General features: G+C 40.5%; 1 protein-coding gene across 1 annotated transcript in view; it reads left to right on the top strand.

Moving 5' to 3' along the window:
• Positions 1–16,539, top strand: part of LOC112558404 — a 30,228-nt gene extending 13,689 nt beyond the window's left edge. Inside the window, exons 2-3 of the mRNA XM_025228896.1 lie at positions 11,189–11,282; positions 15,446–16,539. Of these exons, the coding sequence (XP_025084681.1) occupies positions 11,195–11,282; positions 15,446–15,816 (459 nt within the window). The 5' untranslated portion in view covers positions 11,189–11,194 and the 3' untranslated portion in view covers positions 15,817–16,539. The remainder of the gene's footprint in view (positions 1–11,188; positions 11,283–15,445) is intronic.
• Positions 16,540–17,121: the final 582 nt, after the last annotated feature.

Here is a 17,121-nt window from a genome sequence, read left to right as displayed (position 1 = left end):
GGATGAAGTTTTTAATAGGAAAACCCGTCTTTGTTTCGGGAAATAGAGAGATGATAGAAGAAAAGAGTTATTTTTACTATATTTACTGCTTAGTGGGTTATTTACACATCCTGGATGCTTGGTATTTTAAGCGCTCCTGCATCACTTACACCTTAAACATAATTTGTTTCGCTTTCCAGAACTTAGAAGGAAGAAGAAATGATCGATAGAAAGGAAGAGTACGGGACTTTTAAAAAAAGTTCTGTTCAAGATCTCAATATTCTCGAAACACCAGACACAAAAGTGACTTTCATAGGATGATATAAGTCTAGAAACCATGTGAGCATCAACAAACTGTCGGTTCAGCTTGACCCTTTGTCTATATACATGTCTTTCTCTCTGTCTTTCACTCTGTCAGCCAGTCAGTTCGATGCATAACTAGCCAAGCTAACAATGAGCAACACGATTTAGCGCTAAATCAAGCTTTAAAAATAATTAATTTCAACCCAAGAACAGTTTTTTCCTTTTAGAAGATTTCAATTTGCTTTGATTTGATTGTCGACCAGACGTTAGGAACTCGCCGGACTCTCAGAGGACCCGTTCACGGTGCAAGGACTTGTTTTTACTATGGACAACCTGGTCCAAATGTTGTGAAATATCGAGAAGAATGCATAAGAACCTCGTTAAAATCAGCGCTGGCTACAGACAGGCAGAGGCAATGTCTTTGATAAGAGAAAACGAACCTTTGTAATTATTTTTATATGAAGTGACGTGTTTGGAACGCCGTGGTAAACTAATGTCAAAGGTTAAAGTGATGTGGACCTCGAAGGTTGAAAGGCACGTATGTTGTGTTTTTCCCCCAGTAATTTACCTCCATCCTCTTCCTTCCACACTCTTTTACCATGTGCACAAGTGTGAACTTAAAGATTTATTGAACAAATACGACACATTTTCTTTTCTTTAATTCTTTCTTTCCTCTTTCATTGATTTTTCTATGTATTGTCCTCTTTTTCTTTTCTTTCTTTGGTTACAGGAGTATGCTCTGGTTTAGCCTTTTGTGGTTTCTGGCGTGTTCTGTAGTATGGTCTAATGAAAGTCTATTTAAAAACATGAAAAACTGGAAGCCTCTGACCGTCCTGCCATCTGCTAGCATGTGAAGGACAGCCTGCCACCACTCGAGACCAGCAGAAGTCTTTAATTACACACTAGACAGAGGACAAGGTACTTAAAAACTTGACTGTCGTCAATGGAAGCAAATGAGGCTCAAGTCCTTGTCATGAAGAACAGAGTTAGAGAGCAAGGCCATATACAAAGTAAGGCACAATGCTTCCTCCCAGACTTAGAACTGCCATCTTCTTGCGCAAAGCAGCAGTAGCATGTCTTCATAAGCCGGAGCTACTTTCCATCTCCCTAACTGCTACTCCCATCTCTTTATCTTAACTCTTCTTTTCATTCTTTCCCAGCACGAAAAACGCCAAAGGGAAGAAGGATGGCTTGAAATGGCTGAGTGAGGATTTCAATTTTAGCACAATGAACTCGTCTAGAAACCTCATTTCCTGTCCTCAGACGTCGGGCTGGAATTTTATGGTGCATAATACGAAGCCAGTTTCATCAAACAGACAAGTGACACCGATACTGCTCACCTTCTCTATCTTACTGGACACCCCATTAAAAGGAAAAGAAAACATTAAACCCATCTTTCTGCCTTGCGAAAATATTCTAGAACTATTTAGGTGTTGTTGCAGGTTTTTTTTTAAATTTCAGCTGTCTTTTTGTCAAGCTCACTTTACTCCGCCTATGCTGGCTATTAAAATATTGGGGCCTAGGGATTGGTGGACTTAATGTGTAGCTCCACCATGCCAATCTAACCAAATTTAACATTGACCTTTTACTTCAACTGCTTTGGCGTTTACTAAATGATAAGGTTAGCTGGATGATGAGGTCAGCTGAATGATGATGTGAGCTGCGTAATGTACATCCTCGGCCTCCCCCAGGAAAATGTTGCTCTCGAATTTCTTCGCTCATTCATTGGTCTTTACCTTTATTTTCACTTGAGAAGAAAAAAACACATCATAAAAACTTTAAGTGACCCTAGTATTATTCGACCATTGAGAAGTTTGGAGATAGTACACGCAATATACGCGCACGCGCGCTCACACACACACAGCTCATAACACAGAGTGCACTCTTTTGAAAATTGTTCTGTGGAGAGTTTTGCCAACCTTGCATGTCACCAAATTATCCAGCACTCCCTTTTGTCTGTTGAAAACGTGGCTGATAATGCTGTTAGATTCTACCACTGGTTCTGGTCGAGTGAACCTGTTCGGTGGAGGGTTTGGAGTCACATAATCATGCCTTAATATGAGTTTCATCGCTCCAGGGCATGATATAATTAAACCTGACACTGTCAGACCCACGCACCTGCCGGCCTGGGGATTATACTTCAGTACGAAAACACAATGGAGAAAAAGAAGATTTTGCGGGATCGGGCAGTGCGTGTGTTGACACTCCAGGTCCTCCATTTGGGCGCGATGCTCGACCTCAACAAAGGCTTTGGATGCTGAAACGGGATGCATTCCAAGACCTGTCTTTATGACTTCATTTAATGCCCGGGTGGGCAGTGCGGGGAGTTATGAACCTCCAGAGATCATTCTAAGGGAAATAAATCCAAAGAGACGCCTTTGGGAGAATGGATACTCTTGGCTGCAAGTAATGGCAAATCAGAAAAGCGTTACCAAGGGAGTGCAGTCCAAAAGTGATGCTACAATGGCAAGATACTCGCAAGAGAAGGGGAGAGAAGTTTGCCAGAGTTTGGGATAATGTAGATGGCACATTTGTAAAAGACATTTGTTGCAGAGTCAGTGTGTGCTGGTTTTTTGTGATCGCTAACGGTTGTCCTGGGAATCGCCCATTGTCCCTCCCATCCTAAAATCATCACATACACACCGCCTGCTTTGAATTTCTGATATCAAATGCAGTTGTCGATAGTGTGTCAGCCTGTGTGTTTGTTTTTACTTCAACTAGAGTGCATTCTTTTCAAACGCAGCGATACATGACAAATAAACTAGTCCAAGTCTTTGATATGTATATATTGTAGTTTTTATTGGATTACTTGTACATCTCCTCTATCTCTTTTTTGTGTTAAGAGCTGTTCATCCGTTTTGCATCAGCCAATATATATTGCAGTGACCCTTGGCTTGATATTAAATTCAGAATTTATCACTTTTGTCACTATTTATCATATTAACTTTGAATGAATATCAAATTTAGTGGGACAGATGCTAAAATGTTTTGTCCACTTCGTCTTGATAAAATGTTTCTCATTTCCTAGCACAATATTCGTATAATTTCTTTTCCAATATGAAGCGGAAGAACAGATTAAAATTCTACAGAATAGCAAAATTATTTCTTTGGCTTGTTTTCGGGAATATTCAATCACATTATTTGATCGCTTTTGATGTGTTAATGCAATTTCAAAGTCGAATCTTTTTCATTTATGCATTTTTTGAATATTTGCAAATTTAAAATAAAATTAAATAAAATATTAAAGATTTTACTGCTTTCACAAACTTTTCCATGCCCTTGTTTGCGATATGGAGGGCTTTTCTGCAAGTCACAAGTTTCTGTTCTGTTTGTACTTATTTCATCTGTTTAATAGCTTTTAAAGGCGCTTCTGCTTTCGAGTTCAATCATGCGGAATACATCTTTTGAAATTTATCATGGATAAAGACATTTTAGAAACAGTACTCAGAGAACAATCAAACCAATTAAGTGGTAAGATCTGTTTGACTCAACAACAAAAAAAAAAAGAAATAATGCGGGAATTATTTCTATTTCATTTTGTACTGCTGTGCTAAGTAGCGGGAAGGAGAGTAACGGAGGGAGATCTGGGAGGGCGAGCTGAAGGCGAGGAAGCGATGGGGAAACCTGCGAGAAAGACAGAGAATTTTTGCCACACTCATTAGAGAAAGCAATAATTCGAAACTCCAAACAAAAAACAACTACACGCCCTTTTCTCTCAAACGTTTTCTCAGTCCTGCCAGCAACGTGTCCTGCCAGCGAAGCTCGGTGACACCTCAGCCAAACAACACTCGTTAACAGTTAAACACTCAAGCGAGAAGCGAGTCCTCTTTAAGAACTTCTTGATGATCTGAAAAGGCAACAAGGCGCCTCATTATCATTTAACGGCCGTTTTTGCACCCACAGAAGTAAAGCTGCGTAATGCCATGGTAATGGTCCAATTAAAACTGATAAAACAAAGCGTGTCAAAGCCCGTATGTGGTTTTACGAGTCCAGAGACTCTTTTTTTTGCGTTAGCACCGCGCGATTTTTTACAGACACACGAAAATGAATTCGTGGACATGTGACTTGTCTTCGAAAGACTAGAACTTTTTTTTGTGAAGTAGAAAATGTTCCTTCTGCGGAGTCTGTATTAGAGGCCTGGTGTGTTTGTTGTTCCTGTGATCCAGGACAGGGTTCGTTCCATTTACACTGGAATACTAAAGAGCATGACTTGTAGGAGGAAGGGAGGCAGCCGTGTATCTGTCTGCCAGTCAAGAGTCAATACCAGACTCAATATTCTCGCAGATTTTCCCAGACAATTCTCCATTCAGAGAAGGGACGAGGTGATACGTAAGCAGCATAATTACTGTGTACCAGTAGGATTGAGGAGTAAAAGCTGTTTAGTTCTCGTGCAACACTCAAACCCTTTTCCCTGTAACAACAAAAACAAAACAAAATTAACAAAAACTCATGCGAAATACAAACCCAAAACCCAAAGAAAATGCGATAATAGATGTGGTTTAAGGAAACGAATGTCGTCTTTGGAGAAGAGGTTTTCGTTTCGTTGCCGTTATTGCAATTGAATTAAATAACCTCCCAACCTCCATTTCCTTTTTTCTTCCCCTCCCATGTTTCAAACCGCCACCTATGTCTTTGCCAACCGTCCCCATGCAACTAGTAATTGTCTCAGCTGATGATGACCCCCTGTCTTGCGCGCGCACCCAGAGCTGACAGAGCGCTGGGCGGAAGTTCCTCGCCCCTCAACACGTGATCACAAGCATGCGCAGGGAGTCGTGACTTGCCGGCGACGAGAAATGACCGGCGCGGCGACAGTTGGAGATCGGAGACTCTTCCTCATTTCCACGAGGAAGCTTTCCTTTACAAAATCTCTTCCAGTCTTCTTCACTTGGATGCACTTTAAAGGAAGGTTTTCGTTTCTACAGGTCAGTGAACATGTTCGGGGGAAAAGAGCTCTCAGGAGGGCAGCTACCCGTGAAAACAGATGGCTGGCAGCCGGCCATGAGAAACTCGTCACCGGGATGTTGAGAGAGAGATGCTTTTGCACTAACCTAGAGTTATTCCCGCTTTCTCCTCATTGACTGTCGGCACGTTGGAACTTGGGAGAGATGTACATGAAAGGACTTCATAGACAGGCTCAAAGTCTGATCGAGAAATTTTGCACGCACTCTAGAATTTAATTGAGTAGTTCAAAGACACATTTCTACTGTGGAAAATGACTAACGAGACAGTAAAACTCAAGCATACCTGGGTGCGACATTGTTGAAATTTATAAAAAAGCAAAACTGAGACAGATAATGAAATAAATGCAGACTGGACGATACCAGCAGGTAATAACAGAGACAGAAACTGAAAATCAGCAACAACAACAATCATCATCGTTGTCATCTCTGATTGGTCTAGCTGTCAAATGTTGGGTCCCTCCCACTCTCCATTTAGTTGTATGTCAGTAGTTATGATTACAGTTACGATCGTGTTTTGATTATTTTTCAGATTACTAACCAGATTGAAGACACAGATACCATTAAAGAGAAAGCAAAGAACAATGTACCGTCGATACATTAGGCTGCAGACTTATTTAAAAGTTATGGCTATGAAGCAATCATCTGTTTCTAAACCTTGTTCCTTACACATCGAAGCTCCTCAATGAAAAATAATGTGATTTTCGAAAATGCAGACTGCATAACAGTAATAAAAAATAAAATATACTTCAAATGATGTTAGGCTGTTAGACGGCCTTAAATTCAGATTGTAAAATAGCGAGAATGAGTAGAGAAAGAATGAACAGGAGTCAGAGTAGATTAATATTCATAAAATAAGATGTGTACTGAATGACATCTTCAAATAGAAACACTGAAAGCATTTTTTCGTATCATCGGAAGAATTCAATATTGCTGCTTCACAATGATGACTAAAAGCTCAGGGTTTTGCAGAGTGAACTCCACTTCCTTTAGTTGCTTTCAGATCATTCCTCCACATTGAATTTTTAGTTTAAATGCTCCTGCATAAACAGCAGCAACAACAAAAACTCTTGGTTGCTAAGCGATTGTGAAAGCGAAAGCAATAAATAATTAGTGTCACAAGTGTGCCATCTTTTAAATAAGATATCTAAGACCTCAAGACTTTGTTTTACTCAAACAGACAAGAATTCAACAAAAAACGATTTTGTGGCGAAAGAAATTAATATTGCCTTCACGCGCCTTGGTAAATTGGCTTTGAATTGAGTTTTTCATTTTCAATTTAGTGACATTACATTCCAAGGAAAACACTTTCTGCTCCCACCTCATTGCCAGACCATTGAAAGCATCAATGTAATAAGAAAATAAGCATGGCTGTGGCGATGCTTTATTATTAGCATCTTACATTAGAGACAAAAACCATCTTTGAGCATGTGTGCATGTCAAGGAAGGTGAGCACAATAAAGCTTGAAATCATGTGCGAAAAACACTTCTTATTCCGGCTGAATAAATCAGTCTTAATGTTCTCTGACGCAAATACCAGGCTGTGCGCTCTGTCCTATAGTTATTGTTAAAAAGCATTATGAATTGAAAATAGAATATCGAGCCTGGAAGATTTTAAAAGTTACTGCCATCCCATCAAATAACAGACTTTTTTTTTATACCGAAGTTTTCACGACAAAACCTTTCTTCGTTTAAACTTTTTAACTGGACACGTTATTTCGTCGGAAATTCTATGTCTAATTTGACTCTACAATTTTCTTTCTCCCCCTCTCTCTCCCTGTGTGTCCGTGTGTCTGAGCAAGTATGTGTGTGTTTGACCATGTGTGTGTCTGTGGGTTTGTTTTTCGGGTCAGCACGTAGGTAGATGAAAAGAAAAGATACAAAAACAAAGACTGGAGAGCATTTTATTGTATCTTTATGTTTCTCTGTCTTAACGGGAGGGTGTGGGGTGCATGCAGATGAAAGACCGAAAACCTAGCAAATATGTCCGTCTGTTTGTCTCTCAGTCACTGCATTTACCCGACATTTTGTTTTCTATTCCTCTCTTAGGACTGGTTTTGTTTTAAAAAGTCATTTAATATATTTGGAGAGAGAAGGGCAATCACACTGGCCAACAGAGACAGCGACAGAGACGGAGACAAATGTTCAGCAGGAGAGACAGACGGACAAAGAGACAAAGGGATTTAATGAGACCAAAGAACACCCATCGACCAGTGACAGAAAAATAGTTCTCTGGTACCCACAGTACCCTGTCCATCCTTCATATCCCCACACTCTCTGCCGCTAAAATCTCGCCTCCGGTAATTATTTGTTAATATAAACATTTTTCTTAAATTGAAGGCAACGTTTAATAACCACAAAACAAAACCAAACCCAAACACACCAGCATTCACTTACTTCCCCTCTCTCTCTCACACACACTCACGCCCGCGCCATTAAGAAAAAGATTTATTTCATTTTTTCAAGGTGCGTAACTCACAGATTGCATGCTCATATTTTTGTCTGTGCTTTTACGCCGATGTAAGAAGCCCTTAGCCGCACATGCTTACGCACAACAGACGCATTTATCTGCTCTTTAGCAACTCCCAGCGCATGGCTTGACGCCCAGCTAGCCGCGCGTGGTTTCTGAGGGCGGAGAGCGGAAGGCCATTGTGAACAACGTCAGAATGATCTCCCCTTAGTGCCATTTACAGAACGTGCGCCGCCAAGCGAAAAGCTGCCGGGAATTTTTTCTTTTTCTTTTTTTGGTAATGTAAGCGTTCAATTCGCGTGCGATGCAGACTGGCCTGCTCCCCAATTCGTTTTAGTCACTGCACACGAAGGCTGAACATGATAAAAAGAGAAGGAAGGGGAAATAAAAGGATAGGGGGCAGAAACACCAAGAAGGTGGGCGGGGTGGGGGGAGAGAGAGACAGAAAGAGAAAAGAGAGAAGAGAGGAAGGAACGATCTAAATTGAAGCCAGCTAAAGATGCAATCTTTTTATCGCACCTTTTTTTGCGTAAATGCACGACTTCTTTCTGGAGAATGGCGATAAATAGAGGGTCGCGAACTTTTGTTGGGTGGTACGTGCAGTGCTTTCTGAGGCCCGCTGGCACCTCCAGGAGAGTGACGTGCCAGAGGGTGTGACTACTGGGTGGGTGACGCTCCTGAACATTCACAGCGCCACCACGTGCATCATTCACCGGCACACCCGAGGTGGAGGGTAATAGTATGATGATACCAACATCCGGGGCTGGCTAGGTCAGCGGAAAACATTGTTGACAGACGGGCTGGCGGTTAATGATTCGCTCCTTTATCACAGGTTTCCTTTTATTAACGACAGCCCTTTGCTGCCTGCCATAGTTCTTTACAGATATTCTAGTCTTTAAATATATAAAATACCTTGTGTCGTTATAACAGACACTGGAATGCAATGCTCCAGTAACAATTGACTCACGTCTATATATATATAAAATTACATTTTACATATACTGTTTTAACCTAGAAATGTTTTGTTCCACTATAAAAACTAACATTGTGGTCCAGAGTCTTTGGAGTTTCTTTTTACAATATTTAAAATATGAGGTGTGCTTGATGAGATAGACAAAAAGACAGACATACAGATAAAGAGAAAGACAAAGATAACAGGAAGAAGAAGTGACACGAAGGAAGAAATCTCATCACACTTGCGTCAATACCTCACAACAGGTTGCGTGCCGCAGGCGCCGTAAAGCTTCACCCTGCGCAGTTTTTACGCTTATTGGTAATCAACCCTTTCACTTCAAATACTCGATAAAGGGGCACTTACCTTTAGCCTTGCCGACAGGAGGGTGAGGGATAGTCTATTTCGGTCATGTGCGTTCCTCCATCAATTGTAGAGAGCCTGTGGGACTGCGAGCCAGGGCGCGTGCAGCCAACCCTCGGTATAGGGGCCCGCTATTTCATCAACGTGTGAAGAGGCTTCAATTTTCTATTAAGGAATAAGTCCGGAAGGGAGATAAAACTTGTCCCTCTCTCCCGGGAGAGCGTGCATAAGTCGTCACAAGTGTGTGCGTGAGTGTGTGTTTGTGCGTGTGTGTGTGTGCGTGTGTGTGTGTTTGTGTGTGTGGGCGTGTGTGTGTGTGTGTGTGTGTGTGTGTGTGTGTGTGTGTGTGTGTGTGTGTGTGTGTGTGTGTGTGTGTGTGTGTGTGTGTGTGTGTGTGTGTGTGTGTGTGACATTTCCGAGTTGACGAGAGCAGCAAGTGATTGCACGAGCTCAGATTGGGAAGCGGGCGATGATTCTCTTTCCCAGAGCCTGACGACTCACGCAGCTCATCAAATCCCGGTTTAGCTAAGCAGCCAGGCTTGCAAGTTTATCCTCCCCAAAGACCTGAGCTTATTAATGGAGTTTTCTCCGCCGATGGACTTGCTTGCCTGTGTTTCGAGTGTTAACCTCAGATAAAACACAGTTGTCATTCACCCTGACGCCAGAGCATCTTGCTGGACATTGGACAGAAGACATCTGGCTGGCTCTCAGCAAAGTCTCATTTCTGTCTCTTCATTGTCGATAGGATAGCATTTATTAATTCATCCTTGTCCATCAATCTCTCCATTTATTGAAGCCTTGGTTAATCAACCATTGATGCAAAACATTTTCATAGATTGGAAGCAAAATTTGTGAATAAAATATTGCTTCCAAAAATGTTCTCACCGAAAGTTGTGTCTGCACACTATTACACAATTACACACATTTCTAAATGACATGAGCTATCTTTAGAAAATATAAATAAAAGGTAGATCACTTTTCCCACTCAACACTAAAGATTTAAGATTTGTGTAGTTGAGGTACACAGACTGGCTTGGTGGTCTTTCAATGTCTGTATTTAAATTTTATAATTTGGTTTATTGAGAGATTAGGAGAGAAGATGAATTTCTCAACCTTTCAACAAGCAGAAATTTATTGGACTACCTTCACCTCTTCTTCACATTATCTTTAAGACTTCTTTTAATTAATGAATAAAGAAGAAAGTGAACTACATTATTCTATACTGTAAAGACATACAGCCACACACATGTAAACACACAGAGGCACGCACACACAAACAAACACACATTCTAATTAAGGTTCAGATTACATTTTTGAAATTTAGACTTTTTGTACTAACTTAGGGAGTGCATTACTCCGATCAGTTCCTGTAGGATTGTGGGTACTATTCACGCAGCATTAGCCGTGAGCTGATTTTTCCACTCGCGGAGACAGGAACAGGAAATGTGTGTGTCATCTAGCTAATGGACAGAAAAATGACTTCTTTAAATTGCCAAACGACTTTTTAAAATGTTCTGAGACTTTCCACCGTTAGACTTACGGCTATTTACCCAGAAAACATGAAAGTTAAAGGACTTGCGAAGGCGTTTAAATGGCAAATGTCGCCCGCCTTTAAAAGTGACCGTCCTCTAGATAATGGTGATCATTGTGGCTTGTTACAGCCCTTGATGTTTAACTGGATACATTGTGCTTTATTACTGTGCGGAATTCTGACGGAGAGAAGAGATAAGGAGAAAAAAATAATGCCTCCTCCGTGAATCGTGCTTAGCTAAGAGACCGACAGAAACTTTCAGTAACCATTGCACTGACTCATGTAGAGTTTATTATTATCAAAACGTTTGATAGAAATGTTTCCTTCTACACGATTGTGGTGAAAAAGGTTTTTTATTTATGTCTGGAAGTTTTAAATACCAGCATGAGTTTAGTTTTGATGTTTAAACTACTGGTTAGTTTAGTAGCATTTATTCTGTTCGCAAGAGACAAGGGCGAACAATATGTGTGAGAGAGAGAGAAAGAAAGAGAGAAGACTGACGGAGAGATAGAAGGATGCTAGAACTATAAGCTAACATTCCTAACCTGTTATCTGTTGCAGAGAAGACTGATGGAGAGATACAAAGATGCTAGAACTATAAGCTAACATCAGTAACCTGTTATCTGTTGCAGAGAATCATGGAGATTTGTCAGTGTCTGCAAGTGACGGTCATCCTCTTCTCCTGTCTGCTGCTCGCCACAGTGTGGTGCGAGGAGGAGCAACATGGTATGTGGCTGGAAACTTGAAAATAAACGTTTGATGTATAGAAAATTTAAGAAAAAGTACATCGTAGGTATAGTGGATATATGCGTGTGGGCGCGTGTATATGTAAGTGCTCGTGTTAGTGCCTATGTACCTACACTTGGGTATCTGTCTAAACTTGTGTGTGTGCGCACGCGCGCGAAGAAGAAGCGTTCTACATCTTTTCTACAATCAACTTGTATATAAAATATAAAAATATTTCAATACCAACATTCTCGGTCCTTACCTGGTAGTAGCACAGACACCTCCTACTTTCTGCAATACTTTGTAAACACTTGCTGGGACATGAGACGGAAATCGATTTGAATGACCTTTACCCTGACCACGAGCCAACATCTAAATAAAATTTGATCAAATGTCAACAATCTCACATTCCTTCCTGCATCAACGTGTGAAACTGTGTGAATACCGGGGCACCTCAACATCTGACAAACCCCTTGCTGCGTCTTCGTGTTCGTTCCGACACTTTAGACAATCCTCCTCCTCCTCTTCCTCCTCCTCTTCCTCCTCCTCCTCCTCCTCCTCCTCCTCATCATCATCATCATCATGTTGTTAAGGGTGGTTAGTTATAGATGCGCTAACAAATGGTTAGTACTCCGGTACAGTGATATTTATTATGGTCAGAGTTTGATTCAGAGGACAAGAAATTTGTCTCCATGAATGTTTTCTAAATGAAATTTTGTATCGTTTCATGTTGATTATTGCGCCAATCCTGACCTTTCCTTAACCAACCTATAATACTGATACATTCAAATGAGGAAAAAACATTACCTCCTGGGTAATTTATTAACTCTGTTTGCTTTGAAAATGCTTTCAGAACACAACAGTTTTAGGGAGAAATATATCAAAGCTAATCATGTTTTCATTTCTAGAAACCAGCAACAGTAATGTTGTTTACCTAAGCGATTTGTTTACAGTGCAAGGAACTTAAAAGAGAGCTTAGCTCGATTTTCATTTTTATGTAGTTTTGTTTGATTTTTTTTAAATGACCAGGACTAATAGGCTACAATTCAGTCTATTTTCTGAAACGACTACTTTATATTATGTCATGCGTGTCTAAAACTCCTCGGAAATGGTGGACACGGATTTCACAAAGAATATAGTCCTTTAATCTAAACGTGTGGGAAATTAATGGAAAGTTTTTGGAGCCTGCATTTGCACGCACGTGTGCGTGTTTACTCGTGGGCTTGAGGGTTCAGCGAGTATTTGTACAACGCGAAAGGTCAAAAACGTGGCGCTGTGGGTTCATCTACATCGTGTTTACCCTCGTTTTGAAAACCGGAAAGGACTCGGCGAGGATAAAACTCTTCTGCAGATGAGCTACATCTGGGAGATAGGGGAACAATCTTTCGAAAAAAAATAATGTAATGATCCGAGGTGTAGGGGTACTTTTTAAAGAAATTTTGAAAATTGAAATGAAAAAAATACCGAATTTTAAAGCACAAAAAAATGGTAAGAGTAGAACACACCAGTTAATTAAAACTAGAAAAATATATAATAGAACAGAATTTTTTTATGATAACGCATTTTAAAATGCACTTTAATTTATTTTATACTTAAGATCTTCAAACATTTAAAGCATAAGACATGAAATCTTTTACTTTCATGTTTATCTTCCACCAAAACTGAGTTCAAGAAAGGGAATTCATTAAATAGTTAATAGTCTGAAAATATCATTATTGCTTGCATGATATTCTGGAACTGTTACTGCATCTTTTAAAAAATTTTGGATTCATTTCTAAAAAATATGCATGCAGTCTGCCCTTTTAAACTGTAGTCCATTTCTCCTTTTTCTGAATTGATTTCTAAGCGACATTAAAGCGTCCTCCATCCTTCCTTAACAGAAAGCATCAGCAACGGTTGAAAGGTGGCACCAATCATTTCACAAATATCGTGTGTGGCTTTCTAACATGAATGTCTTTTTGTGTTTCTCTGAACAAGCACTCCAGTGTCATTCATTATGAAGGCTGAGGAGCTTAGCCTGCTGAACAAAGATTCGGGGATTTGTCAAAAGAAAGTCTCTTAACCACACATTACATAATTTACTTCACAATTAAATGAAATAAAACGAATTTGTTAGGAGCCTCACTATCTACCGCGAATAACATTGATAATTGTATATTAATATTTTAGAGAAAACCTGAAAAAAATAATAATATCATCATCATATGACAGAAAGAGATTCAAGCAGGCGGACAAATGAACGGAAAGACCGGAGGATGCTGATACAAGCACTGGGTATACTTTGGTACAAAACTCGTGTCTGTACAACATTTTGTTGGTGTTTTGGTTTCTTGAGACACACGTGCTGTTTTAGTTCAAAGACGTTTCCGCGAGTTTCGCGAATGGTCACGTGCTTCACGATGATCGTCAGCCATCTCTCTACCACACGGGAAGCAGACGTGATGTAGGCCTACAGAAGGGACGGAGATAACCGATAACAATAATCTTCAGAAAGGCTTGAGAATCAGCAGTAATGACACCTTTCTCGCCTTCTGTGGAATGTGCGAGTGGCAGGCTTTATGGTTGCATGGCAGTTTATCTGATCTCGCTGTCAGCCCCAGTCGCCATTCGCTGGGTGACAGATGTGGGTAATCGCCGCGGATCTCCTGAGGTTTCGCAGCAGCCTTCAGAAAATGCCGCTTACAATGTTTAGTGATAACGGTCGACCGTGTCTTATTTGAGGTGTGCTCAAAAGTGTTGTTTCCTGTCCAAGAACGGGAATCCATTGCTTTTGTTTCACTGGGGTCAGAGTAGTGTTTGAGCATTGTGATAAAATATTGTAAATTGTGGGATGAGGTTTTTAGTGATGGAGTTTAGCGAGCACACTTTGATTGCACACTAATAGTGGGGACTAGAGAACAGGAAGCGGAAGAAGGAGATGCGAGTCTCACCTGAGTGAACATCTATGTGCATGTACTCACCTGACTGTCCGTCTGTACTGACATTGGTCATGGAGATTTTCATCTCAACTGACTAGCTCTGGAGCTTTCGTCTTCATTCATTTCACTAGAGGGCTCTCACTGTCTCAAGCTGTTCACTTGCGTTTTGAAAAAAAATACATTTCAATATGTACGCATGATAAAGTTGCTTTCTTGTGGTTTCAAAAAAATTGTCGTTATAAATTAAAATTTCCTCTTTTTTTTCGCTCCTATTACGGACCGGTATACTAATGCAGTCTAATGACTTTCACAGGAGACGTTCTGACAGTCTAAGCTTCCATACACAAGTGCAGTGCCTGCACTTTCTGCCCATCATCATTATGATATTATTACATGAACTACTGTAGTCGTTTGACCTGGTGTTGCTGCAGCGATGCAACGAGACTTTGCACTTAAGTGTTTTTTTTTTAATTTAGAAAGTTTCTTTAATATTTCTTTTTTTATGAAAGTAGACTCTACAGGACCTGTGACTTAAGAACCTCTTTCGAGGCACTGCATTAAAAGTCCCTGCAAATAATGAAGATGGATGCTGCCACAAATGCACAAAGGACCATTAAAGCAAAGAGAGAGAAAGAATTTTTCAAGAACATCTTTCCTACATCACTTTGTGTAATTCTAGAGAAACTATTGTATCTAACCCTGAAAGTCAGGGACGTTGCTAGGACGACAAGATGGTGAACTCCAAGCGAATGCTCAGCAAACATCATTAAGCAGCTGGTACTTGCGCCTTTTTTGTCGACAGATTATTTTCATCTTCCCATCCGGAACTTAGCGTGGCACTGACTAATGTTTGCCGAGCGGTCTTCTAACTGGAATTTTTCCAATGAATCAATGTTTCCTGCGCCAAGTGTGGTCTTCAGCAGTTTTAAGGGCACAGACGCTGCAGCAAATTAACACAATTTCCGGGACCGCTGTCAGAGGCCGAACACCGCTCACTCCAATGTTCTCAAATACCAGTTTGAACAATCTTTTATCAATGTTTGTGACTCACAATTTTTTTAGAGTCAGAATAAACTCTCCATATGGGTAGGCTATACTTACAAGATGACTTCTTTTCATGCACACGCATGCGCATTTCAATCATTAGTTTCATAAGAAAAACGAATAAAAAGGAAACACAGAAAGTAAGGATAGAGACAAACATGCCAAAGCTGCTAACATACTTCACTCTTGTCCATGTTTCAGTGTCCCAGCTTGAGGACCTGGCAGCTTCGCAACCACAAAAACGATCAGTCGGGGAGATTCCGTCGCAAGACATTTCCTACCCATCAGCCGTGATGCCGGAAGATGACGATCTGGACAAGCGCAGCAGCCTCTTCCGGTTCGGAAAGCGGAGCTCTCTTTTCAGATTTGGCAAAAGGGGATCCCTCTTCCGCTTTGGCAAGCGAGGCTCACTCTTCCGCTTCGGTAAGCGCGGAGGATCTCTGTTCCGATTTGGGAAACGTGATGACGATGTGGACGAGGAGTACGAGATGTACCCCTACGCTTACCTCGACGATGAAGATGTCAAGCGCGCAGTGAAGTCCTTTCACTGGGGTCGCGAGATTGAAGATTAGGACCACAACTCCTCAGCACTTGCTGCATGCGGTCACGGGGGCGTTTGGTGGACTGACGAAATAAACAGTTGGCTCTGAAGCTCTTTCCTCTTTTGAGTGAAAAATAAAGATCCTGTTGCTTAACAAACACATTATTACTTGTCACCTCTTTAACAGTCGAGGGAAACATGCGCAAACAAGCCTACTGATGACAAAAGAATATTACATAAACACCTACAGCCGCTAATCTACCCGACCGATAATGTATTCAAATCATCACTTGAAATGCAAAAAAAAAAATTCACAAAAATTCGTCCTAGTGAGCATTGATTGCTTTCTGAGAAAACAGTTCCTCCTTTAAACCTGAGAACTGTTTTCAACCGCATGGTTAGCTACCGATGGCTGTGGAGATGTTTGTTGAATGAAAACATTTAGCCGACAAATACTTGAATTCATTTCTCACATGTTTCGATTGATTTCTAAGTGCAGTTGTCTACAAAAGTTAACTTTGTACCATCTGTATCATACATATAAAAAATGGCATATTCGAATCAGGAAAGTGTTTCACGTTGCTGTTGAAGTGGTTCGTATGCATCTGGCAAAGAAAGGACTGCGATCCGAAACAGTTCCATCCTGAAATTTAGTTGTGAACACTAAAATAACATACACGAGAAGTCAGCTGTCTAATAAGCAATATATGAATGAAATCGTTTCCATGGTGACCATTAAACTAGTGAAAATCTGTGGCAGTTTTCATTTTGGGTCTGTATGCATCTTTCTGTGTGAAAGAAAGAAAGATAGCATATTATTTGTGCGAAAGGAATGAGAGAGAGACGGGGGGAAGGATGGAAAACAAAGAGAAAGATGAGGATTTTATGTGATGATGCTTGTGAAAAAGAATCGTCATTATCAAACCTCAGGACAAATCACTGCCGTCAAAGCAAGCTAACAAAAATTTGATCAACATTCTGTTTCCCTGCCACAACAAGCGTTTCTTTGATCACCTCAGCATGAACGAATAGTGATTACCCCGAGGAGAGGTCGTTAAGGCATTAGCACGCACTGTAGACTGACCTCTGCTCACCATATGTAAATATTCCACAGCACTCCCACGTTTAGCAGTACTTTAAAAAACAATTCTCGGTGTTTTGTAGAATACAAGCGTTATTCCCTTATGTTGAGAAAATGCGATTCTGCATGTCAGAACATTACAGAGGGAACTCCATGGCGATAAAGTTTGAATATTGAAATGCACGTGAAATAAAAATTCACCTGAAATAAAAGCAACCTTTATTAAAGCTTCAGAAATCAACTTGTTTATTATTG

Source organism: Pomacea canaliculata, linkage group LG2, assembly GCF_003073045.1.
Source record: "Pomacea canaliculata isolate SZHN2017 linkage group LG2, ASM307304v1, whole genome shotgun sequence".
In the NCBI taxonomy this organism is placed as follows: Eukaryota; Metazoa; Mollusca; class Gastropoda; order Architaenioglossa; family Ampullariidae; genus Pomacea; species Pomacea canaliculata.
The sequence above is the reverse complement of the archived record's forward strand: the minus strand, read 5'-3'. Positions and strand labels throughout refer to the sequence as shown.